We start from the raw sequence: 26,635 nt of genomic DNA, 5'->3' as shown, positions 1-26,635 counted from the left end.
AGAGCGTGGGTCCTCTGAAGAGCAGTACAAGCGCGTAGCCAGTGAGCAGTCCAACCCTGAGACTTAAACGTGTATAGCATTTTCCAGTAATTGGTTCAGGGTTTTGAGAATGTGACTGTGACAAGTAAGGAGATGAGAATTTCTTATAAAGCTAGCAGAGTCAGGCCTCTGGTAACAGCCTCTGGTCTCCACTGTGTCTTTGGCTTTGCAGTCCCTGTGGTGAAACCCACCGTGTTACCTGGAACCAAAGCCCTTTCTACTGTATCTGCACAAGCAGCCGCTGCACAGAAAAACAAGCTCAAAGAGCCAGGGGGAGGCTCCTTTCGGTAAGGACTGACACCCTTGTATACTTTAGGGAGAGCACGGGAGGGAGCTCTGTCTGTCCACTTCACGGTTGGGTCTTCCTTACTGGTTCTCGGCACTGGTAGCCTTAGGACTGTTCCTTCTACTTGGTTCTGACTGCACATCACAGCAGTGGAGGCTTTGTGCCCTCCGCAGGAATGGAGATCGGTCGACTGACTGGTACCCACGAAGTGCACCAAGGTCAATACTATTTGTAACACAGATGCCCTCACTACCCTATCTGCTCACTTTGACTCTTGATGGATAGAACAGCCTGCATGGACATTGTTATGTCCTGACATTCTTGTGTGGATGCACCAGAGGCCATAGCACGACCTTCACTGTGACTTAACATTAGGGAGTATTTGAATTTCAGGGAGACTCTTTGTCCCCAAAGCTATCAAATGGGGCTGGATGGAGTTGGGAGCTACAGTAGCTCTGTGGGGTAAGGAGCAGCCAGACAGAGCAGGATAGGTGACTTGAGTGGATGTGGGGAGAGGTGAGGTGTATATATTAAAAAAGCCTGTACCACACGCCTGTAGGTGCTGTGGCTAATAGTTGCGGAAGGGAGCTGGAGATAGGACAGCCAGAGTCAGCTCGAGTTAGCAACAGCCTTGGGTCTCAGCGGGTCATAGACGGCATGTTTAGGAACTTCCTAGCTGGTTTGCTGGAAGAGCCTAGGTACACTCATTCCCATCACTTATATCTTGTCTTCTAGAAGCCTTTTTCCAGTTTAAGGCCAGTGGGGCTCTTCAGAGAAGAGCAGACTGTAGAGCAGGAACAAGCGAAGACAGGGTGAGCTGTGGCTGTCTCATCATGTCAGGACAGGACTCGTCATGACTTGAGAGTTGGGTTGAGCTCCTTCCTATAGCCCAGGCGGGGATATGACATGTGGATGGACAACATCAAGTAGGGCAGGACCACAAGCCTGAGCAGAAGTGGACTACTGGTTAACTTGTATGCAGTAGGGAGGTGGAGTGTGGTCACAGCTTCAGGTGGTCATGCCTCCAGAATACCAGTCGAAGGTTCTGTTGTCATCCTCTGATTGACTTCATGCCAAGGGCATGTGTCAAAGACAGGCTGAGGGGTGTTGAGTGAGGGACACTGGAGGGGCCTTGTTGCTGGATGTAGACATCCCCACTGAAGAGGATGGTCCTGGGACAGTGGTCACATGATGACAGGTCCTTATGCTGGGCCCTCTGTGGAGGTCTTCTATCCAGAGGCTCCTCCCAGGAAGCACAGCAAACGCCTGTCTGGGATCTAGCTGGCAGTGTCCTGTGCTGGCTCAGCATGAGTTTTGTTCTTCCTCCACCTCCTTCGAGAGCTTGTGTCTAGAAGAAGAAATTAATGCTGGCTGACTTGTTTTTTCCTAAGAGGTTTTCAGGTGACATAGAGACTTCAAAGCAACAGATGGTGTTTTGGGTTTTGTTTTCTCTGGACATGGTGTAGACTGTAGGCACACAGCTCTCTGTGGATTCAGTCTAGCCCTGACCCCACACCATCAGATAACAGGATGGTGTAAGACCTAGGAGATCCCAGTGCCTCCTGCAGTTCCCTGCCACTTGCTTGCCGCCACTGAGTTGGAACCGCCTTAGTGAGTTGTGATTTCCTTGTACGACAGAACAATCTGTTCCTCTCCTCTCCAGGGATGACGATGACATCAATGATGTTGCGTCAATGGCTGGAGTGAACCTGTCTGAAGAAAGTGCAAGAATATTGGCCACAAACTCTGAGTTGGTGGGGACACTGACTCGATCCTGTAAAGACGACACCTTCCTCCTCCCCGCACCTTTGCAGAGGAGGATACTGGAAATAGGTATGTTTGCACCTGAGGATGCCACTAGGATTCAGTGTCCACATCTGTGTCTGATGTGCTCCGTGACCCTGATGAGACTCAGCACAGCCCTTCTGCAGTAGCTCCACTGGGTGTGGGGGCTGTAGGTGAGCGTGCCCTCTGCCTTGGTTTGGGCTCACCCCATGGCAGCTCCACTGGTGGTTGGCAGGTAGTGGAAGGGTGGGCAGTGACTGCTTAGGTTGCCCCTGATTGTACAAAACAATAACTAGTGGGTGAGAAAAGCCAGTGTGGTAAGTACCATAAAGTGCTCTTTTTCTGCATGGCCTGCAGGTAAAAAGCACGGCATCACGGAACTGCATCCAGATGTAGTGAGTTATGTGTCTCATGCCACACAGCAAAGGCTGCAGAATCTTGTAGAAAAAATATCTGAAACAGCTCAGCAGAAAAACTTCTCTTATAAGGTAATGGGGCTGTTTTCCTGGGGAGAGTGTCCATGTTCTCAGCTCCTGGTCTAGGGCTGTCTGGAAGCCTGGGAGCCCTGGTTGCTCCTGTGCTCATTCTCTCAGCCACACTCACGGTCACCGCAGGGGTCCTGCTTTGGAAGATGAGCCTGTCAGCTTAGAAAATGACGGAGTCTTCCACTCTTATTCCAGCCAAATTGCCCAGCACTTGCTGCTGGCCCTTCTTGAGCCATGAGCTAAACCTGCAGGCCCTCAGCCAACTGTGGCCCTGTGTTTATGAAGTGAATTTGCGGGCAAAATATGTCTTGAGCAGCTGTACAGATGTCATCTGGAGTCACTGTTTGTGCCTTCAGGGTAGCTTATGGTGAATTGTCAGCTTTAAAAACACTTCTACAAGCTGGGTGTGGTTGCTCATGCCTTTAATCCCAGTTCTCAAGAGGCAGAGGCTGGTGGATCTCTGTGAGTTTGAGGCTAGCCTGGTCTACAAAGCAAATTCCAGGACAGCCAAGGCTACACAGAGAAACCGTGTCTCGAAAAACCAAAACCAAACCAAAACAAACAAAACACCAAAACACAAACAAACAAAAATAACACTTCTACATAGAAGGACTTAATGTCCCTTAAAAATTATCAAAATGTATAAACTGGAAACCTGTGGGACTCCTGTTAACTCAGTGAGACCTCCCCCTCCTTGTGAGACTATGACCTGAAGCAGTGAGATGTGAGGAGCCACCACTATCCATGGGAGCTGTGTGCAGACTGTCCAGCTGTGCAAGGCATGTTCATGCTTATTGAGGTTCCAAATTCATGGTGGACAGTGTTTTTGCTAATTTTTTGTAGGATGACGACAGATACGAGCAAGCGAGTGATGTCCGGGCTCAGCTCAAATTCTTTGAACAGCTTGATCAGATTGAAAAGCAGAGGAAAGATGAGCAGGAGAGGGAGATCTTGATGCGGGCAGCAAAGGCAAGTTAAACACTCCTCCCAGGCTTAGGGCTCAGGCTTGCAGCCCTCCTCTCCTGAGACTCTCACCAGGCACATTGGTTTCCTGGAGCTCAAACCATGTTTCTGGCTGATGTGGAAGAACGGGTATTGTGACTGGATAGGTTGGGGGAAGCCTGGCTCCCTTGGTGTACTTTGGCTGCTAGAGACTGCACTTGAGGTTGGGGATTTGATATGACAGATGTGGACTGACTGACTGACTGACTTCCTTCGTTCCTTTTTTCTCACCCTGTAGCCCTGGCTGTCCTGGAACTCACTATGTAGACCAGGCTGGCCTCAAACTCAGAAATCCTCCTGCCTCTGCCTCCTGAGTGCTGGCATTAAAAGTGCACACCACCATGCCTGATGGTGTAGGCTTTCTTAAGATGTCTCTGAGACCTTATCTTCTCAACATTGCAGACTGTGGCTGTGGGATCACATTGCCCTTCAGTCCGGAGCATTCAGAGCTAAGTGTAGGAACCTCGTTTATTCATTATTAGAATCATCTAGAGATATTAATTCCGGTGTCAAGCTTTTTGTGCAGTGAGAGAGATGGCAGCTGAATGCCAGCCCTTGCTAGCCCCTGAGCCCAGGGTCTCAGGAAGCCCTGAGTTGGCTCTCTTTTATCCAACTATACTGAGTCAGAGGCGTATGACAAACTGGTAGCTATATGCCCAAGAGTCTGTGTTATCACATCTGGATGGTAGTGATGACATTTTTCGTGGTGTGTAAGCTAAATTTTCATCTTTTGGATATAAACATTTATAAAATTAGCAGGAATTCTTTATCTGGCTAGATGCTGTTGTAGGGTGAATACGGTAGCAGTGATGCTCTTGCAAGGCATGACTCTTCCTTTTCTCCTTCTTTCTAAAATAGTCTCGGTCCAGACAAGAAGACCCAGAGCAATTAAGGTTGAAGCAGAAAGCAAAAGAGGTGAGCTTCCCAGTCTCGGATCGTCAGTGCACTTGCACCTCACGTTCATGCTCGACACCCAGCAGAAAAGAGAATAGTTAAGATAACCTGGCGTTCCTGCTGTGGCGTGCCACCACAGGCTTTTCTGTGCAGTTGGCATTGCCTGGAGAGCTCATGGTAACTTTTGTGAGGGTTAGGCCCCTTAAACTTGCTCTTCTTATTCTCTGAGCATTTTAAGGTAAGCTTCTGTTTTTAAGAAAGTCTTAATAATTTTGGTTACAGACATGTTCTTAGTTTTAAAACCTCAACTTTAGAGAAGCTGTGACTTAGGAAACCTCAGACAGCTCTTGGTGGCTGTTGCTGCACTTGCAGTAAGAGCTCTCAAGCAACATTAGCTCTTGTTTCCTTCCTGACATGAAGATGCAGCAGCAGGAGCTGGCACAGATGCGACAGCGAGATGCCAACCTCACAGCATTGGCGGCGATCGGGCCCAGGAAAAAGAGGAAAGTGGACTGTGCCGGGCCGGGATCGGGAGCAGAGGTACAGCAGCACATGGGGCTGAGGTCTGGAAGGCATGGGAGAGTGTTTTAGAGTCCCTTCCTCAGTAGCCAGCAGAAGCTCCTGGTGTGTGTTTTGCATTTGAAACTTGATGTTCAAGTCACCTTATTGATGCATATCACATGAGCTTAAAACACGTGCCCACATGGTTGGCTCTGATGAGGTTCAGACCAACTTTTGAAAAGCATGGAGCAGAGCTCAGAACAGTGTGAGGTGACCTACAGGACATGTGACTTAGAGAAGTTGCCACCTGTTTCCTGGACCCCAAAGTGTGAGTGTCTCATCTTTTACCCTAATGGTTACTTTTCCTTTAAACTATTAATTGTCATTTGAATTTTAGGGAGAGTAGTAGCAGCCCTCCGTATCTATACTCAGTTGTCATCACTGCTGCCCTTTCTCCTACAGAGGATCCAGGGTCTGTGCATCACTGGTCCCAGTGGCTTGGAGGCTGCTGGGCTGGTGTGTGTTTCTGGTCCATCTCTCTGCTGGTGTTTGCTTCATCCTCCTCTGTGAGCTTTGTTCACTGCTTATAAAGTCTAGGGTGTAAGTGGGTATTTTGTCACTATTATCTGAAGACCTATTGTAATCCCTCCCCTTGCCTCTGTATGTAATCTGTCTTGTGTGACTGCTGTGATGCTTTGGGCCTTTCTCTATGAAGTTTTCTTTGTGTTAGGTTAAGTCTCTGGATGTTCAGGCTGCTTCCATTTGCTGAGCTGCTTAGATCCACATGTGGGTCTGTGCTTTAAGAGTACATTTGGAACACCTTGGCTGTTGTTTCTTTAGGTGTGTTTCTGTTCCTGTCTGTCTTCTTGGTCTCCAGTTACACATGCACTAGACTGTGGTATGGCCTGTGTTCACTGGCATCAGCAATTTTCCACTCCGCCCTTCAGATTGGGTCATATTCCTTGGCCTGATGGGAATTGTGCCAGCCCCTGTTGGTTTTTAAGCTCCAATGCAGTTCACATTTACTAATGTAGATTTCAGTTTAGAGCATCTGGCAGCAGTTTTCAACCTGTGTGTTGTGACCCCAAAAGACCATCAGAAAACACAGATTCTTACAGTTCATAACAGTGGGCAAAATTACAGTTATGAAGTAGCAATAAAATAATTTTATGGTTGGTAGGGGTCACCATAACATCGAGAACCGTATTAAAGGGTTGCAGTATTAGGAAAGTTGAGAACCACTAGTCTGTAGGCTCTTTGAAAGTGTCTTTCTAGTGAGTGGCAGACACACACGTCTGTATGCCGACTGTATCCCTCTGAAGTCTTTGAACATTCATACCGAAGCTTGCCTCCTAGCCTCAGTTTCTCCTCACTGCTCTCTTTCAGTCATGGACCACTTTCCTGTTTCACTGCATATCTAGGGACTATCACCTGAGTGCTTGGCATCCTGGGTCAGATATGAGGAGGCTCTTTGACGAATAGGGGCTGGACTCTTGTTTTAGCAGCCAGTTCAGTCAGTGGCTCATTTGCTGTTTACTCTGTTAATAAGGCTGTGTGGAAAAGTGGGGCAGTTTTCCAGTCTAACACAACACAACATAACAAACACAACACAAAGCAACAACTCTGTCTGTGTGTGGCTTTTGGCTATTTTAGGATGAGTCTTAATGAACTGTGACCCTTAATTCTGGGGAAAGTCTTGTCTAACAAGACTTTCAGCTGAACCTCCGTGCTGCCACCTGACCTCTTTCTCCATTTTGCCTTATCCCCATAGCAACTGCTGTCTGCTGTGCTTGGACACTTGTGCCCTGTTGTGGAGGTGTGCAGGTAGATTCTGGGACAGCTCATAGTAGTGACGTAAGCAGGACAGTGCTGTCCCTGCTAAGGACTATTGACCATCCGCAGCCATAATGCCAGCAGTAACTCTCTGAGCAGTGTTCTTTTGGTATGGAGACTGTGCTTGAGCGAGGAGTACCCTAGAGGTTCAGAGACATCCTTCTCTGTTGAGGGTAGGTAAGAATTCTGGGTGTGAGGTAGGAAGAAAACCTAGGCTGGGGTCTTAGGTAGCTGTTGTGTGAGCTATCTGTGTAATTAGACTGATTCCTAAGTGAGTTAGGAAGAAGGAAACATAATGCCTGGCCCTCAGTCAGAATGCCGACTGGTATAAAGCCTAAAGTGGTTGTCTGCAGGAGCCCAAGGGTTATGTTGTGCACAACTTCTCAGGAAAGCCTGAAGGAGCTGGGTCTAGTGTTCAAGTGTGCAAGCCTGCAAAACCCACACCAGAAATGAGGCCAAAAAGCAAGTTTACTTGGTTAGCAACAGCATTCCTCCAGAAGGCTGTTAGGGAAGTTAAAAGACGCTAGTGAAGTTTTTTTTCTGCTGGGTGTTTTGTGGTCTGATGAATTATCTTATGGTGTAAATCATTGTAACCCACCACCTGGTGGAGGTACTAGGACATTGTCAATTGCTTGAGAAGTCTCTGTAGCTAGAGTTTTCCTGCCTTGCCCACAGTAAGGACAAACTGCCAGTCCCACAGCCGCTCAGACCCAACCAAGTAAACACAGAGACTTATATTGCTTACAAACTGTATGGCCGTACCAGGCTTCTTGCTAACTGTTCTTATAGCTTAAATTAATCCATTTCCATAAATCTATACCTTGCCACGTGGCTCGTGGCTTACTGGCATCTTCACATGCTGCTTGTCATGGCGGTGGCTGGCAGTGTCTCCCTCCGCCTTCCTGTTGCCTTAATTCTCCTCTCTGTTAGTCCCGCCTGTACTTCCTGCCTGGCCACTGGCCAATCAGTGTTTTATTTATTGACCAATCAGAGCAATATATTTGACATACAGACCATCCCACAGCAAGTCCCTGTGTGTCTGGCCACTCCTTCAGCTTCCTAGTCCCTGACTGCTCCAGAAGTGATGAATCCTGACAATCATAACTTGAAGAAATTCAAGACCGTGATGCTCCCTCCACTGTGAGCCAAGATCCTGTGGCCTTCCTTGGCTCTTGTGGCCTCCCATGCCTCTTTTCTTTAAGTGTTTTTAGGTCTGCAGTGTCTGTGTGTGTGTGTGTGTGTGTGTGTGTGTGTGTGTGTGTGTGTGTGTATGTGTCTTCTCATTGTCGAAAGTTACCAGAGAACTGAGTGATGCTGCCCCAGCAGTTGCCGTGGCTGTGGATGGCAGGAGGTGTTTCTGTGGATGTCCCTGTCTTTGCCTGTTTTCAATGTGCTGTCCTCACCTTGTCAACACATGGTGCTGTGCCGTGACCCTCCTCCTGCCTTACCTGTCTGAGTGAGGCTTTGTGGTAGTTCCCAGAGCAGTGCTCCCCAGCCTTACCAGGAGCAGCAGCCTTCAGTGCCCTGCTGCTGGTTTTCCCTGGTACAGAGTTCTCTCAGGATGGTAATCTCCCTTCGTGTCCTTTGTGTGTTTCTCCACAGAAACTGTCATCTTAGATGGTTTTCCTGGGTGGGTGTTCTTTCTGTGGGCAGCTTCAGGTCTGTCGTTTTAGCAGTGTCTTTGTCAGAGAGACCTTGTCTCAAATAAGGTAGCCATCAACTTCTGGCCTTGCATGCATACATGTGTGCACAGGACTTGTACACATGTGCCTGTGCACATACATACATACATACATACATACATACATGTCTCCTTGGCATCTTCTGCTGCTTTACCTGTGCTTGTGCATTTGTTGTTTGTTTTGTCTGTTTGAGACAGCGGCTCTTACAGCCTAGACTGGACTTGAACCTGCTTTGTGACCCTAAACTCATGCATGTCCTTCCAACCCCATCAGGTTCGGGGATTACAGGCATATGCCACCACAACCCACCTTGGGTTTTTTTAGTCTTCATTTTTTATTTTTGTTTTTGTTTTGTTTTGTTTTCAAGACAGGGTTTCTCTGTGTAGCCCTGGGCGTTCTGGAACTCGCTCTGTAGACCAGGCTGGCCTCTAACTCACAGTGATCTGCTTGCTTCTGCCTCCTGAGTGCTGAGATCAAAGGGGTGCACCACCATGCCTGGCTAGTCTTTGATTTTCAAATGAAACTTTTTTTTTATTTCTAAATTTTGTTTCTGTATTTTGCTCATTCTAATTCATTTTGTTCATTCATGCTTGTTTTCCTTAGTATCTTAACTTGTTTTAACTGTTACCATGCTGATATTTGTAGTATGAAGGCTCATTTAACTAAGGGCCTTGCACAGAGCTGGTCAGTTCTTGTTACAGTGCTCTGATTTGGGTTCATATACATTCTTTCATAACCAGATGCTGGGTTCTGTCACTCAGGCTGAAGTGTCACAGAGTCCTATGTCCCTATGTCTGTCCTTGCCCCATTACTGCTGACGTTCTGAACCTTCATTGAAGAGTCTGCAAGGCTTGACACTATGACATCACCATTGGTATCTGCTGAAAGCTCCTGTTCTCACCACGTTTTCGCATTGCTCTCGCCTGCATCTGTTGCGGTGTGCTGCTGGCCTGAGTGTGGTCCCATGTCTGTCTGTCTGACTTTTTTATCAAGCACATCTCTGATGAGAGCTTGGCCTTCCTTCTCATGCCTCGTTGCTGCATGGCTTGGTCACTGTGTCTGTGGGTCTCGTTTTGTTCTGCATGTTGTACTTTCTCACTGTCACTTGTTTATCCAGCTTTGATGATTTTGAGCTCCTTGGGCTGGTTCTGGATCATTTTGTGGTGGCCTGCCATTTCCCAAGATTCTTTGCCTTCAAACACCATAAAGTGGTGTGAGCTGCATGACCAGGCCCTTTTCAAGGACCACAGCTCTTTTGCTGGAGGTAGTGTTTAGAATGAGCTTGGCACAGGGTAGGTGCTGCCAGCCCTTCTCACCTCACACCCTCATTAGAACATCCTGTATTCTGCTGAGGACATGCACCTGTCTCCAGGCCGCAGGCTCCCTTACCACCCCAGTCTTCCCACCTTCCCTTTCCTCTGGGGACCCAGTTCTTGTCGTCCCAGTTGAGCTGCCTGTTTGCTTAGTCCTGGTATGGCAGTGAAGTTTCAGGGCAGCTGTGCCTTGTGAGAAACATGCACACCTGTGAGCGAGAAGAAAACCGTTTCCACACAGGTGCAAGTCCACGTGGCATCTGAGTTCTCTGAGTTGTCAGGGGGCTCCTTTCTGCTGCTTCACTGGGCCACCCTCACTGCACAGCTCACGGTGGCTCAGTAGAAGATGTGTGCACTGGTTCTGCCTGTGTCAGATTGCCTGTGTAACATAAGAGTCAGAACTTTATAAAGGAATATGCATGCAAAGAAGTATCTGCCTCTTCTGTGTTCCTTCCTGTCTCCATCCCCCATCTATCATCTTTCCTTCCCTCTGGGAAGGGGACCATGACACTGGTACCCTTGCTTGCCCCTTGGCAACATGGCCTGGTGCTGTGGCTGTTAGGTCCCCTTGGTCTTTCTGTCAGCTGTGTGGAGTTCATTACAGGTCTCTCTGGTGTGCAGTGTGCAGTGTAGTGTCCATAGTGACAGGTATACTGTGGTGTAGAGCTGCTTGGGTGTCATGTTGGAGGCAGGTGGTGTGAGATGGGCTTGCTTCCTGCAGCCTCAGCAGCATCTGATGGATGAGGGGAGTGTGATGCAGTTTCCATGCATGTGTGGTAGGTGACTGAGAACAGGCTTTTGGCATAGGTGGTGAGCTGATGGATAAACAGTAGGGTCCTGTCAGGATCAGGACCTTGACCTTTGTGCTCTTGGTTACTTCTGCCAATGTGGTTTTGGGCAAATCCGGTGCATTGAAGCCTGTGGTTCAGGTATGTGTCTGTCTGTAGGCGGAGTTTTCCTGCCCCGACTGCCTGCTCCCAGATAACTGACACAGAGGCTTAATATTAATTATAAATGCTTGGCTAATAGCTCAGGCTTGTTACTAACTAGCTCTTACAACTTAACCCATTTCTATTAATCTGTGTACTGCCCCGAGGCTCATGGCTTTTACCTCTATCCCATTTTGTGTGTTTGACTCTTCTCCCTCTGGCTGGTGACCCTCTGACTGACCCTCATCCCATCATTCTCATTTTGGCTTTCCCACCTAACTTTATCCTGTTTGGCCCGTCAGCTTGTTTATTAAACCAGTCATAGTGACCTATATTCACACAGTGTGTGGAAGGATTATTCCACAGCACCTGTCTCTGCCTCTTTTTGGAGGTTGTGTGCCCTGTGGTACAGAAGAATCTGTCAGTGACACCTCTGATAGAGGTTGCAGCTAAGCATTGGAAACTCCTACTTAGGTCAGTGGGCTGCATTGGGCTGGACACTTTCCCCTGCTGCAGTCTTCATCAGCCTGGGTGCCCTGTCCTTACTGCTCTGAACCTTCCTGATGTGTTGTGATTTGGGTGTGGCTGTATCATGCTGTTGGGCTTTATAAATAAGGCTTATATTTATAAATATTTATATAAATATAAATCAGATAAATAAATTGGGGTGGGGTTAGGGATCGACAGAGTATCTCCTGTAACCCAGGCTGGCCGTGAATCTTATGTGCAGTTGAAGCTGGTCTAGAGCTCCTGTCAGTCCTGCCCCACCTTCCTTGAGCTGGGGTTACAGGTGTGTACTGCCTGAGGCAAACTGAAAATTTCCTGACAGTCAAGTTAAGCTCCTTAGGCTTAATAGGAGCGACATGTATAGTCTCTACTCATAATCCTGTATATAATTATGTGCACTTTTTATTTGCTGTTTTCTTTTATGATTTGGATTTTTGTTTTGTGTTGCTTTGCTTTTTGGTGTGTGTCATGTGTCTGTGTGGTGCTTGAACATGAGTGTGTTGGTATACATGACTTCATGTATGCAGAGGCCAGAAATGGAACCAGACTTGCTATTTTGGTGGGGCTGGCTGGGTGTCCACAAAGTTCCTGCGACCTGCCTACCCGTTCCTGGTGCTCCAGTTGTAGCCATGTGCAGCACCAATTCTGATTGGCCAGAGACGTAAAGGAGCCAGCCACTAGAGACTTCTTACTTCTACTAAATCCTCAGACCAAAAAAGGAGGGGTGATCACCTGTCTCCTCCCACCTTGTATTACTCTCTCCACTTCCCTAGTGCTGGGATTAAAGGCATGAACCTCCACCGCCTGGCTGTTTCTCTTTTAGACTGGATCAGACTTGTGTAGTCCAGGGTAGCCTTGAACTCCTGATCTTCCTGCTTCCTCCCACGTGCTGGGGTTGAAGGTGTGTGCCACCACTGCCTGGCCTCTGAGGTTAACTAGTGCCAAGCTCCACACTCTGATCTCCAGGCAAGCTTTATTTGTCAGAACACAAACAAAATAATCACCACAGCCATGACCGGCTTTTTAAATGGGTGCTGAGAGCTTGAACTCTGATCTTTATTCTTACATAGCAAGTGTTCTTACCCACTGAGCCATCGTTCCCTAACATGCTGTCTTAGTCAGGGTTTCTATTGCTGTGTAGAGACACTACAACCACGGCAACTCTTATAAAGGAGAACATCTAATTGGGCCTAACTTACAGTTCAGAGGTTTAGTCCATTCTCAGCATGGTGGGGAGCATCGCAGCATGCAGGCAGACATGGTGCTCGAGTAGCTAAAGGTCCTACATCTGGCTTGAGCATCTGAAACCTCCAAGTCCACCCCCAGTGACACATTTCCTCCAATAAGGCCACACCTACTCCAACAAAGCCACACTTCCTAATAGTGCCATTCCCTATGGGCCTATGGGGCCCGTTTTCATTCAAACCACCACAATACATTCTTAAATTTTTTTCTTTTACCTTTATTTGTTATTATTATTATTATTATTATTATTATTATTATTATTATTATTATGGTGGTAGATGGTGATATTTTATTTTGTACTAAAATGTTATTTGTATGTTAATAAATAAAGTTGCCCGGGGGTCAGAGCTATTAGCAAGCCATAGGAAAGACGGGTGGTGGTGGTGCACACCTTTAATCCCAGCACTTGGTAGGCAGAGCCAGGTAGATCTCTGTGTGTTCAGGGATACAGCCAGTATTGGAGACACATGCCTTTAATCTCAATACCAACCATAGAAAACCTGGAGGTCTATACAGACAGGCAGTGACGAGGTGGTCATGTGGCTGGGTTTACAACCAATGAGAAGGCAGGACCGAAAGTCTTTATAAAGACTTTAACACAGGAAGTAGCTCTCTTTCGGAGAGGTAGGACCACCGCAGGAGGAAGGGTAAGGTTTTAGCTCTTAGCTCTGACCTCTTGGCTTTCTTCTTTGCATTGGTTCTGTGTTTCTTATTTAATAAGACGGTTGGTTACATCTACATTTGGCGCCCAACGTGGGCGAGTAGCAACAGCTGCGTGTAACTGCTTGGGGCTACGGTGGTGGGTTTTTTTTTTTTTTTTCTTCCTCGAGACAGGGTCTCACTGTGTAGCTCTGGCTGTCCTAGAAATCACCTGTAGACCAAACTCATACAGCTTGCCTGCCTCTGCCTCCTGAGTGCTGAGATTGAAGGTGTGTGCCACTATTCCCAGTTCCTTTACAGTTTTTGGATTCAGGGACTTGGCTATAGCCTGGGCTGATCTTAAATTCATGATCCTTCACCACCCAAGTGCTGGGATAACAGGTGTTCACCACCATACCTGACTTCTTTGTGAAGGTTGTTGATGCTAAGGCAGGTTTATGTTGGTGTTCTTGTGGTGATTTTCGTCCTTAAACAGGTTTAAATGTCCGTAGTCTCATAGTTGTTTCTTGGATGTAATGGTGTCTTGTCACACTTCTGTCTACCTTCCTCCCTGTTCAGCTAGAGGCTAACTGAACCTGTGTCTTGCATAGTTTTTTGTTTTTTTTTTTTTTGGTGTGTGTGTGTGTGTGTGTGTGTGTGTGTGTGTGTGTGTGTGTGTGTGAAGTGAGCCCCAGCAACTCAGCCATGCTTCTCGCTGCTGTCATCCAGTGGTGCTGATCACATTGCCCTGATTTGTACCTTGATCAAAGGCACAAGTGCCATGCTGTCTCTTGCCTTGGTAACTAACTTAAGGGAACTGTTGTCACTGCTGTGGTGCCATGGGCCCTGGCTGTGCTGGAAGCCTTGGTCTTTCTGTTTATGTAGTTCCAGAGCTTTCTTTGCATGACTGCTTCTCTGACCCTTGTCACTCCATTTTCCTTTTCTGTTCTGATTTTCTCTCTCCTTCTCCTGGACTTGCTTAGAACTCCTTATTGTGTGTTTGTGTTGGCCTCTTCTTCCCAAGGTGACTTTTGTCTCTCCTCTCTCTGTGAGATCAGTGCTTCTGATTTCTGAGCCTCTGGGGCCTGTTGCTCATTGCTCAGAGGCACAATGCTGTCCTTGATCTCCTCTGCTTGACCAGAAATTAGTCTGTGGCTGTGCTCTACATCCCAAGTGTGGCACCTGGATGTTTTGTTACTTGTGGGGCGATGGCACCTTCTCCCGGCAGTATTGGGAACTCTCTCTAGCTTGTACCATGTCTTGTGATGGCTCAGGACCTGTCAGTGTCGACTGACTCTGAGGACGCTTGTTTTGCAGACCTCAAACCTCCCCCGTTTCTCTCCTTTCCCTTCATGTGTGGAAGGTTCTGTTTTGCCATCTGAGGACACAAGCAGCCTTACAGGGATCCTTCCTCACGGCCTGTGTTTGGACCACCTGGGCACATGTCCTAGATTCCTTCCTGTTCTCCAGTCTCCTGTGTGTCTCTACCTGTCATGAGCAACCTTGTTGGGAGTATGGTCATGTCCTAGGGGTGGGTATTATTCGAATTTCTAAAGATCTTATAATAAAAAACCCAGTACCAGATATTGGGGTAAATGCTGAAATATCAGAGACACAAAGGAACAAGCCACTGCCATGTCTTACTTACCTCTAGTACTAGTCAACCTGAAAAAGTCAACCTGTCTCCTCCCACCTTATAGATCTTTCTCTGCCCAGCCATCACTTCCTTCCTAGTGCTTGGATTAATGATGTGTGTGCTTCCCAAATACTGGGGTTAAAGGTGTGTGCCACCACTGCCTTGCTCTGTTTCTCTCCTAGACTGAGTCAGTCTCATGTAATCTAGGGTGGCCTTGAACTCACAGAGATCCAAACGGATCTCTGCCTCCCGGGTGCTGGGATTAAAGGTGTATACCACCACTGCTTGACTTCTATGTTTAATCTAGGGTTTGTTCTATTCTCTGATCTTCAGGCAAATTTAGTAGGGTACACACTATATCACACCAGGTGGGATCCTCTCTTCTAACACCCCTGGCTTTGTGTGGGGCAGTTTCTCTGAGGGGTTTCATTAGAGCTTTGTGCTGGGGAAGTGGCCAGGCCGCCCTGGTGCTGAGCCTCTTAGAATTGATGTCATTTCTTAGGGAGTTCTGGGTTTGTTGCACGAGTCCTAATTGGTCTTAATAAAAACCCAGATCCAGATACAAGGGTGAAAGCTGGAAGATCAGAGAAGCAGAGCAAGTCCCAGCCACCACCTCTTACCTTACCAACTCCTCAGCCTGACAGAGCCAGTTCCTGTCTCCTCCCGCCTTATATAATCCCAGCCATACTTCCTGTCTCAACCTTCCTAGTGCTGGGATTAAAGGTGTATGATCCCAAGTGCTGGGATTAAAGGTGTGTGCCACCACTGCCCAACTTCTATGTTTAATCCAATGGCTTGTTCTGTCTTCTGATATTCAGAAGACATTTATTCAAAATATCACCACAGGTGTTTGCAGGTAAGCAGGGCTCATGTGGGACAGCTCACACAAGTGAGGGCAGAGACACCATCTGTAAGATAGAGCAGAACTGCCCATTGATAGGGAGAGTGGTCTAGGCTGCTCTTCTAAATGCTGCTCGGACCTAATTCCTTGCCATTGTCTAGCTGGCCAGGAGACAGTGGTCTTCAGGTCTTCCCAGGAACCCTCATACTGTTCTGGGGACTCTGGTGAAGAAAAGAATCAGATTGTAGCATTGTAGCCCTGCAACCTTGGGGAGCCCAGCACTTCCCTTGGGACACAGAACTACTTTTTGCTGCACAGGCGCTGTGTATAGCAGGCTGGCCTTAATATATCGAGTTAGATAGCAAGGTTAGACTTGCAGGCTGGCCTTAACAGAGCAAGTTAGCCAAAGTTAGACACTCTCTTATTTAGTCCTTTCAGTAGCCTTGGGTGGGGCTAGGTGGGTAGTCATAGCAGTACAGGCCAGGAGGCCCAACGTGTGTGTGTGTGTGTGTGTGTGTGTGTGTGTGTGTGTGTGTGTGTCTGTCTGTCTGTCTGTCTGTCTGTCTCCATTCCCATCCTTGAAACTCAAATAGTTCTCTGAATTGTAGTTAACCATGTTAAGGTTTCAGTTTTTATGTGGTGCTGGAACATACTTTGTTCCTCTGAGTCCCTATATAGGGCTCTGAGCAGAAGCTTCAATCCCAGTGGCCAGGAATACATGACCCACCCTGGACACCCAACTAAGCTTCTCCAGGGGCCTCTGAGACTCCACAGGCTGGATGACTGTGTGCACTCCCATAGCCCACATAGTCTTCTCACTCAGGCCAGCTGGTCACAGTCCTGAGGCCAAAGGTTTGGCTCTTCTTTGCTGTGGCCAACCCTGTACTTGCTCTGAAATGGGTGTGATTTTATATCCCAAGTTCCACCTGTTACTTATAAGGCTCCTAGAACACAAATGAGAATTTGTGTTGTATTGTCACCTGACTGCTGACCCCTCAGGTTGATTGGGTCCAGCAGTGACAGCTGTACCATCAGGCTGGAGGCCCATGTTGGATATGACTACATGAAGCTGTCTGAGCCTCATCAGTGTGAACACTTGGTCGTCAGCAAGCTTGGGGCACCGATTTGATCCTGTTTGTCTCCGTTTCTGACTTTTAGCACTTCTTAAGTATTGTACCTGAGTTGAGTGCTCCCTCATCCCGGCCTGGTGTTGGCTGTTGGACCTGAAAGTAGAAGCGTGAAGGAGAGCTTGGCCACTGGCCACTGGCCACTGGCAAGGTCTCTGTGGGCCTGGGTACAACACCGTCAGTGCCTGAGTTTCTCTCTTGGGTCTGTAGTCAGCGTGATTTGGATCAGGTATAGCAAATGCAACAAGAATGGAACTCACATCCGGAAATGGGAGGCAGCATTTTGGATTTCAACGTACTCTCGGGCTGCAGGACCTGTGGACTCGGCCGATCTCTGTAGCCCTCCTTTTACTGCTCCCATTGTAGACCTTTCTTCTTCATGGGCTTTCTTCCCAGAACTGGCATGTAGCTCCTGTCCAGATCACCAAGACCCCCCTTTGAAGGAAGCTCATGTGCCTGCTGGCTCAAACTGCAGCCCGAGGTAGCTTTGGGGAGATGGATTGTTTTCTTCATTCCTACTAACTGCTCATTTTTGCTGTGGCTCTTTAAGAGGCCCCACTGATCTCATGATGAAACACCACTTGAGGGCTGTCACTGGCAACAAAATCCAAGGAGATTGTCACCCAAAAAGGATGTGGATACCAAGATGATGGTGGAGGCTGGGGCCAAAGATGGACAGTGGTGGCTTCCTGGCTTCTGAGGAAAAGTACACTATCTTCAGTTGGACTGTCATATGCATGAAGAAACTGTGGCCAGATCATGCAGGCACACTTTCACCTAGCCTGCCTGCCAGCTTCCTGTGACTGCCACCTACTGGCATCCGGGCCTCTGTGGCCACATGGGTAGAATGTGATACTTCAGTTTCTTAAGCTTCGACCATGGAAGCACAGTAAGGACGCCACTGCAGCATGTATACTTGAATATGCATGAGCAGTTTAATCAGCAGGACACAAACCTGGTTCTCTGCTGAGCAGAAGAGGAGAGCTGCCCATTGGGATCTTGTGGTTTGAGCCCAGCAGGGGTCAGATGGAGGCAGTGATAAACTGCTGGATGCCACTGCTTAGTAGCCAAAAGCCAGCCATAGTGCACTCATATTTCTGAGCAGGAAGGAACTGGGGTCGGCTGTCTGGATAGCTGGTGGCCCAGGGGCTGAGTATCTGCAACAGGGCCCAGCCAGGGGAGCAGGGACCCCCTTCCCTTGGCCGTGGATCACCGACATGACCACTGAGCAGTCGGCCTCTCCAGCTGACCAGCAGCCTGCCCAGTCCAAGAATTCAGGCCTGGTGCCTCTGTCAGCCAAGCAGGGATGGCACGGTCCTGGGTGTGGCATCAGGTGTGAGCTTTGGTCCCTCACCTGAGCCTCTTGGGCCTCAGAGCCTCTGGATGGGGGAGCTACTGCGTTTGTCTTCCCTTCCATCCAGGGCCAGTGCTCTGGGGGCGTTGGAGGGCGGTCTCTGAGTATGCTATAGAGTGGGAATGGGGGCCTCTGCCCTAGTTAGGGACTGAAACAGCAGCTCAGCTCTAGCCCTAGGACCATGGGACCATGGGCTCTGCTGTGCCTTTTTCCTTCAGAACCAGGGTCCTTGGGATACTTAGGGGATACTTGAATTTTGGCCCCCTCCCCCCTAGGTGTTCTCCAGCCACTAATGCACCTGTCTTCTTCTTTCTAATCACCAGGGCTCAGGCCCAGGCGCAGCGGTCCCAGGTGGCTCCGGCGTGGGAACCCCCAGACAGTTCACACGGCAAAGAATCACGCGGGTCAACCTCAGGGACCTCATATTTTGTTTAGAAAATGAGCGTGAGACAAGCCATTCACTGTTGCTCTACAAAGCATTCCTTAAGTAACAGGATGAGCCGGTGTTTCTGATGGGATGCCTGCGGACTTTTTTATATATTTGCAGATTACGCCTTTTTGTAACAAGCAAACGGGATATTGTTTAAAAACAGCCACCTCTTTACAATGGAGCAGTTTTATACTCCTGTTTCTAAATCAGCTCTTCAGTGCGGCAGAAACCATGTCTGCAGCAGAGAGAATACAAAGGCCTGTGGATGCTCTTACAGGACAGCTGACCCGAGCTCATCCTCGACTGAGTGGCCTTCTTGCCAAACAAGCCATATTTAAAGACTGATGGAAGGAAGCGCTTAGCAAATAATTAGCAGTTGCTCATCCTGTGTGCGTTTTGGTTCAGTTCACTCTGACTCACCCACTAGGTGTACGTCTACAGCCGATGACCTCATTTCACTGACTTTACTGTTGTTGTAGCAGTCAGTTGGCGAAGCAAACTGATTTTTAGACTATTTATCACCCCACGCCCACCCTGTCCCTTACCTCCCTTCTACATGAAATTCCCCAGGAACACAGCCTCCAAGCAGGGTCACATTTCTGCTAGTGGAGGCCGGGGCGCAGCACCTGTACAAATACATTTTATTTGCTGCAGTTTGGAAGCTGTAAAGTGGAAGGAAATGAGAACCTTTTCAGCATAAATACATTTTACTTGCACTGTGTTTTTAGCTCAGAGTGAAAACTTAGATGAAATAAATCAGAGTTGAGAAAAATCAACAACAGACTGTTTCTCAGTGTGGATCAAGTGTTGGAAATGGTTGGTGTATTTTGTCAGTAATTGTACATAATTTTTGGCACATAACATAAAATGGCTATGTAAACTATAATTATTTTGCTAAGAGACTGTATGCAAGCTGTGGCCAACCTTACAGGCGTCCAGAGCAAAGCCCCTTCTTTGTACCTATTTTTTTATTACAAATATACTAATTGGTTCTTTATATTTTCAGAGGTTATTGTATTAAATTGTCTATTGATAGTACTTTTATGACTGTAAATACTTTGGCTTTCTCCGTGTGGATTCTCATGTTAGACTTTAATTCGCACGTGTGAACTGAACGCTGATCAGTATTTTTTACCAACACCTGAGAACTGTTACACCTTTCATTTTATCTTTTAGGAAATCCCCGTCTTTCCATTTTTTCATGTAAATTTTGCACAGTTACTTGTTCATATGTAAATATTTTACTTTCAAAAATGAAGTTTTTAATTGCTATTGTTTTATATAGGATTGAAAGAAAATTAACTCCTTTATTAAAAACAAATTTATCTGTACTTGTTGTGCCTGTTTTTCCAGTTTCTGAGTCTCTGATAATGCTACCAAGACTCCTCTCTGGTCCTACTGAACCAGGGCTTAACTGTGAGGACAGCCCCTTCTGGAGGTGGGGCCAGTCCTCTGTCCTGTCGACCAAAGGATACCAGAAGAGCTGTGCTTTTTACATTCCAGGCCTTATCCTGTAGACCATCTGGGGTGGGGGTCAGGGGGTGTATGATAGATGGATACCCTAGTAAGCCTGGCTGCAGGTGGCCAGATGGCCTCACCTGGTATAAACAGTGGAGAGGGATGGAGTTTCTGTCACTCTTGTTTGTTTGGGGTGGTCGTAGTGAACCATGCCTCTCAGCTACCTGAGTAAGTGTAACTGGAGCTGGTCCCCAGGTTGAGACTCCTGCTATTAAGTCACGTTCCCCCACTCCACCCCCGGGCAGGTAGGTAGGTTTACCTGAACACTCCACCTTCATTGACATCACTGATGCCCTGATCTCCTACAGCTGTGGTGATGAAGGCCACAGACCAGGGCCGTGGACAAATAGTCTCAGGTCCTGGTTGGATCTGGAGGCCTGAGGTCCAGGTGGTAAGGGTTTGGCTTCCACGTTTTCTGTGGTAGCCCTGGGCATGCAACAGCAGCACCTCTCTCAGCCTTCCCTTTCGAGCAGCTTCTGGCATGAGTCTGCTGTGCTTTCTGTCAGCACACCAGTGTTGTTAGCTTGATTGCCTTAGCAAAGATACCGTCTCCAAATGCAGGCACATCTAAGGTCCTGGAGGACCTCATAAGGATTGGAGGCCCCCATAACCTTTGGGAGGGGACACAGGTCAACACACACAGCCTACAGTGTTGAACAGCGTGAAAAATAGACCTGAAGTTTGAGGGCATAGGCAAGATATTGTGGAGGGCAGGGGATTTGTGTGGTAAGGTTCCTGTGGCCTCACTGCTCTTGTTTCTTGGCTTCCTGGCCTGCATTTGACTACATAAAGGATGCTGACTTTCTGTGAGTGGAGTTGACTTTGTTTTCACTTTCTTGCTTTTCCTCCTGTGTCCAGCCTCCAGGACAGCCACAATGAATACTTAGATCTGTGCCCAGGTGAGATGATCCTGCAGTGGTGGTATTGCCACCAGGCTATTCGACAGTTGGGTTCATGAGCACACTTGATACTTACCCCAGCAGCATGAGAGGAGTCATCCCAGGTCCCATTTATTTGCTCGTCAAGGGTTAGAAAGCAATATGATACGTGTCTCTTGTTAAGTTAGGGACACAGGAACTTCTGTTCTCTACTCCCACTCTTGGGGCATGAGATAAGAAAATGTATACCAAATTTGGAAAGGAGAAGGTCCAAAGTAAGAGTTGAAGGTGACGTGGTTGGGGGCAGGGAAAACGCAAGCACCTTGTGGATGGATGTGTGACTGGGGCAGTTTGTGAATTCAGTGTCACGTTCAAGGCCTGCAGCCAAGTCGTAATTCTGCACACCAGGGGAAAATGGACAAATGGTTTGAAAACTTGGGAACATGCTGTTAACAGTAGCACCCAGGCAGAGTATGTCTAGAATGCATTTAATGAAGGCCATGTAAGATTAAAGTTTCCTGTCGTTCTGACAGGGCCTCTGATAGACGTAATGGGTTTATCCTGGCTCACTTCAAAGGTACAGCCTGTCACGGCAGGAACCCAAGGTGGCACAGTGTGAAGTCAAGATGGTCACGAGCTTCCACAGTCAGGAAGCAGAGAGTGGATGCATGCTACTGCTGGGCTCCCCTTCTCCACTTAACAGTCCAGGATGGACTGTGGATCCACCTATGGAATCCATGGAATGGATGCCACCCACTGTAGGTCCCAGTGAAATCAAGGTTGTCACCCACAGGCATGCCCAGGACCTGTCTGCCAGGTAATTATCGAGTTGTCAGGTTGATAACACTATTCACAAGATCTTCAGGCCAGATTTGAGACCTATCCAAACCCCTAGGTCAGTGGTTCTTAATATGAGAGTCGCGATCCCCTACAGGGGACTGCATATCGGATATTTACATTACGATTCATAGGTAACAAAATAACAGTTCATGAAGTAGCAACAAAATGATTTTATGGTCGGGACTGTAGTAAAGGGTCCCAGTATTGGGAAGGTTGGGTTTTTACAGCACGGCAGTCTGGATTCAGAAATTCATGTGGAGATGAGGGTTTAGAATAGCCGAGAAGACCCGCTCTCCTCCTGCATCAGGGAAGCCTTGGGGTGTTGGGATGGCTGTGTTCAGTGATAGGCATGGGGACCGGTTAGCAGCAGACCCTCTCAGATTATGGTCACTAGACCTCTGCCCACCGCAGGTTATGTGGCTTACAGGACATTTGCTAATTAGCTGCATGCTGCTCTCTTGAAGGGAAGAGTACGCAGACTTTGTCTGGCCTGTCTGTGGCGCCTACTGATCCGTAATGAACTATTCAGTGAAAACAGAGGAGACAGCGGTGCCCATTATTTCTGAAAAGTGAGATGTTACTTCATGTCTTAAGATTGCTGTATCACTGAGACAGGTTAAAAATAAAGTGGTACATAATTCCTTTTTAGAATGTGTTTTTAAAGGATATCCTTGTGAAAATAAGGCAAACCACAGATTTGGAGAAATGTGTGTCTGACAAAAGAGTAAGATCCTGCAGCTTAGGGAAGATAAGGTGACTCGGTGGGTAAACGTGTTTGCCACCATGCCTGCTGACCTGAGTTCCGTCCCTCTGACCTCTACACACACACACACACACACACACACACACAAACACAGAGAGAGAGAGAGAGAGAGAGACAGAGAGACAGAGAGACAGAGAGACAGAGACAGTGAGAGAGGAGCCCGAAGCTTGGTAGTCTATTTTTCTCAGGCAACTGTTCACACTGGATCCAGTCAGGAAACAGACATGGATGCTAGGGCTCGGCTCCCTTTCTCCTTTTGTTCAGTTCAGCCCGTGGGATGGTGTGCTACCCCCATTTAGAGCAGATCTTGCTACCTTAACCTGATCTAGAAACCCCGTCCATAGACATGCCCAAAGGCTTCTTTTCTAGGTTTGCCTAGATCATCCTGTAAAGTTGACAAGACTAACCATTACTTCCACCCCCAACTCCACTGGGGGGACAGAGCCCAGAGCTCAGAAGTCATTGGAACCTTTTGTACTTGATAAAGCTCAGAGGCTCCCAAAGGGATCAAGATGTTCAGGTAACTGAAGTGTCCTTTAGTAACACCAAAGGACATGTACAGGGACACAGAGATATCCAATACCTAAGAAAGGTAGAAGTCACAATGTCTGGTCACCAGCCCAAATTCCCAGGTACTCAAAAAAGCAGAAACAGCAGCAGTGAGGAGAAAAAAATCAGGTAGTTGAAACAGACCTAGAAATGGGACAGGTATAGCGGTACATGAAGAAATCTAGCCACTGAGACTGTTCAGTGTCAGAGAAGTGGAGAGAAGGCTCAGTACAGGTAGAGACAGGCAAGCGTTTCTACAGAGCCTTCCCAGCTCAGAACCAAAGTGTGTGGAAGGAGCTGCTTCACATGTGATGCTGTGGAAGACAGGTGGGAGCAGACAGCCACAAAAATCCCATGACACACAGCACCCTGCTAGACTAAAGCAGGCTGTGTGGGGACAACTCCAGGTGGAGGTTGGAAGTTCCCAGAAGAGGGGGAGCAGAAGTGTGGGTTACAGTGGAGGATGCCCTTTTAGAAATTGTGTCTCTCTGTGTGTGTGTGTGGGGGGTTGTGGGTGGGTCTGGGTGTGGTGTGTGGGTGTGTGTGGGCACGTGAGTGCAGCTGCCTGAGGAGGCCAGAGGTGTTTGATTTCCCTAACGCTGGCAGTCCTGACCTGAGGGCTGGGAACGAGACTCTTAACTATTGAGCCATCTCTCCAGCTCCAAGAGGTTTTGTTTTGTTTTTCAAATTTGATGAAACCTAAACTCAATAAAATTCGAGCATATGAAATATGAAGGAAAGAGCAATATCAGGCACATAAAATTCAGTATAAAAAGGAAATATTTAGCTGGGCCAGTGGTGGCACACACTTTTAATCCCAGTACTTAGGAGGAAGAGGCAGGAGGATCTCTTAAGTCTGAGGCCATCCTGGTCTACAAAGAGAGTTACAGGACAGCCAGGGCTACACAGAGAAACCCTGTCTTAACAAAACCAAACCAAGGACAACATTTTTGTTGGAGAAATGCAAATGAGGACATGATGGCATACTTGAAGTACGCAAAGAAAAAATTCAGGTTTTTACCCAATAAAATGTCTTTTAAAAAGGGGTGAAAGGCTTTCAGGGTGCAAAAATTGGAAGACTTCTCAGAGGGGCACCACATAGAATTTGCCGTCATCTCAGATATTGGGGAGTGCCAAGTGTCCTCCAGCGGGGCCCAAAGGACTGGAGACATGCACTAGCAGACCACTAAATAGCAGACCATAAAGAAGAACACCAAAGACAAGATCTGAGCAGGCAAGCTGCCAGCGATGTGCGTGATGGCAACAAGCCCGTAAAGAGATGCTTGGCCATTGACCACTCGGGACTGCAGCAAAGGGGCTGCACTTGGGGAGGTTGCGGCTGCACAGGATGGTTAAATGCTGGGAGGCGGCTCTCTGGGGGGGTATGCAAGGGTGCCACTATCGTGGGACAGCATGGAGGTGTCCTGAGAAGCCGGGAGAAAGGTCTGTCCCAGCTGAGGCTGCCTGCCGATGTGTCCCTCCGATGTGGTGACTCACATCTGTAATCCCAATACTCAGGAGACCAAGGCGGGAAGATTTCTGTTAGTTGGAGGCCAGCTTGGAATATATAGCAATAGGCCAACCAGGGCTACAGAGAAAGAGCCTGTCTTAAGAAAAAAATCCAGGGGGTTGTAGAGATGGCTCAGTGGTTAAAAACATTTGTTGCTCTTGCCACAGACTCTGGCTTGGTTCCCAGCACCACATCGTAGCTTAAAAAACCATAACTCTAGTTCTAGGGAATCTGATGCCCTGCTACTGACCTCCATGGGCACCAGGCACCACATAGTACATATACTTACATATAGACAAACACTCATCCGTATAAAATAAAAGAATCTAAAAAAAAATCTAGTAAATAAAATAAAATTGGTGAACTTTTTTTATAGGCACAGTCTATCTCAAATACAGCTGACTGGAAAAATGCAAAGCAAAGATGAGCCAATCTTGGGGCTGGAGAGATGGCTTAGCAGTTAAGAGCACTGGCTGCTCTTCCAGAGGACTTGGGTTCAGTTCCCAGCACTCACCAGCCAGCTCACAACCATCTGTAACTCCAGTTCCCGGGGCTTATTCTGGCCTCCCTGGGCACCAGGCAGGCATGTGGTACACTGACATGCAGGCAGGCAAGCTCCCATACACATAAAGTAAAATTAAATAATAATAATATAAAAAAAGAGGGAGCCAGTTTTGAGAAGAAGTCACTACAGTGACTGCTGTATCAGGGCAAGCCACAGCAGCTTCGGGGACACAGTTGGATGAGAAGTCATTGTCATGGGCTGCCCCTGTGAGGGGCTGTGCCCCTCCCCATGTGGTGATGTTAGCCTTGAGTCTTGAACCTGTCTTGATCACCACACATATCTATGCTGCCTGTTGTAGGAAATGGGGACGCAGGGACAGGCACTTGGCTGTGGAGAGGGTCTCAGAGGTAGTAGTAGGCGCTTCAGTGAGTGACAATTACAAGTGGCTCTCTGGACAAGAGAATGTGTACCAAGTTGACCTGTTTGTAGAACAGCCAGGTGTATATGCTGGGCACACCCTGAGAGACCTCTTGTCCTGTTACCTGGACAGAGTCATCCCAGGTTAGCTGACTCACAAGGCCCTTCAGGAGCCCCAGGCCCTGAACCTTCCCAGGCTCACAACATGCTAGGGGCTCAGGCTAGCACCTGCAGTCAGTTGTAGGCTGTGGCTTCTATGGACCTGGAAGGCTGAAGTGGTAAATGAAGCCAGTATGGCTATGAGGTCATGGGATGTATGTGATACAAGCCTCACCATCTGACAGTTTCATTTTAGTATGACTGGGCTAACCTGCCCAAGTGAGTCACTGGTTTATTGAAGTTACAGCCTACTGGTTCTGTTTGTGTCATGACCCTGCATGCCTCATTAACCATGGACTCAGATAGAGGGCCAGAGTTCAGGGCTACCTATGGCAAGGAGAGGGCTGCAGATGATGGATAGGTCCCTCCCCATGGGACACTGACAGCTAGGGAAGCCTGGTACATGGGAGTTGACACTGGACCAGCTGGCCATAGGTTTGCATGTGAGAAACCAAGAGTGAGCCTGTGGCTCCAGAAGGGCAGACTTAGTATTGCTGCCTACCCGATGCCTTAGGACTCTGAGGCTCACTACCAAGGGAGGGATCCAGTCATTACCCTTGACTTGGATGCAGCTTGGTGACCTCTATCTGTGAGCACGAAGTCCCAGAGCTAGACATACTGCAGGACGGGGTTGAGGCTATCTTTTTTGTGTCTGGGTCATCTTAGGAGAAGCTGGAGGCTGGGATCCTGCCTGCCAGACCAGAGAGAGAATGGGGAAAAGGATTTCCTTCCACCACTTCCAACCAAGTGATCCAAGCACTTCACACCACTGAGACAGTTGGCCCAGAGCCAGTCAAGTCCTTCCCAGGACAGCAGAGTCCGAGCCCTGAGCGCGGGCAGCAGAGTGGAGAGGCAGGAGGCCCGGACGCCTGTTATTTCGGTTTAATGTCGACATGGGAGTCCTGAGTCCTTATGTTTTTGATCATTTTGTCTATTTCATGATTTGTGTAAATCATATCAACAAATTA

At 48.0% G+C, this 26,635-nt stretch overlaps 1 protein-coding gene across 1 annotated transcript in view; it reads left to right on the top strand.

The window, feature by feature from the left end:
• Taf4 (TATA-box binding protein associated factor 4) overlaps positions 1 to 19,859 on the top strand; it is a 74,855-nt gene extending 54,996 nt beyond the window's left edge. The window contains exons 9-15 of the mRNA XM_059262059.1: positions 212 to 326; positions 1,989 to 2,158; positions 2,468 to 2,598; positions 3,439 to 3,564; positions 4,456 to 4,512; positions 4,912 to 5,031; positions 18,422 to 19,859. Coding sequence (XP_059118042.1) covers positions 212 to 326; positions 1,989 to 2,158; positions 2,468 to 2,598; positions 3,439 to 3,564; positions 4,456 to 4,512; positions 4,912 to 5,031; positions 18,422 to 18,589 — 887 coding nt within the window. The 3' untranslated portion in view covers positions 18,590 to 19,859. The remainder of the gene's footprint in view (positions 1 to 211; positions 327 to 1,988; positions 2,159 to 2,467; positions 2,599 to 3,438; positions 3,565 to 4,455; positions 4,513 to 4,911; positions 5,032 to 18,421) is intronic.
• The last annotated feature ends 6,776 nt before the right edge of the window (positions 19,860 to 26,635 follow it).

This window comes from Peromyscus eremicus, chromosome 4, assembly GCF_949786415.1.
Source record: "Peromyscus eremicus chromosome 4, PerEre_H2_v1, whole genome shotgun sequence".
Lineage (NCBI taxonomy): Eukaryota > Metazoa > Chordata > Mammalia > Rodentia > Cricetidae > Peromyscus > Peromyscus eremicus.
This window is presented reverse-complemented; position numbering and strand designations above follow the sequence as displayed.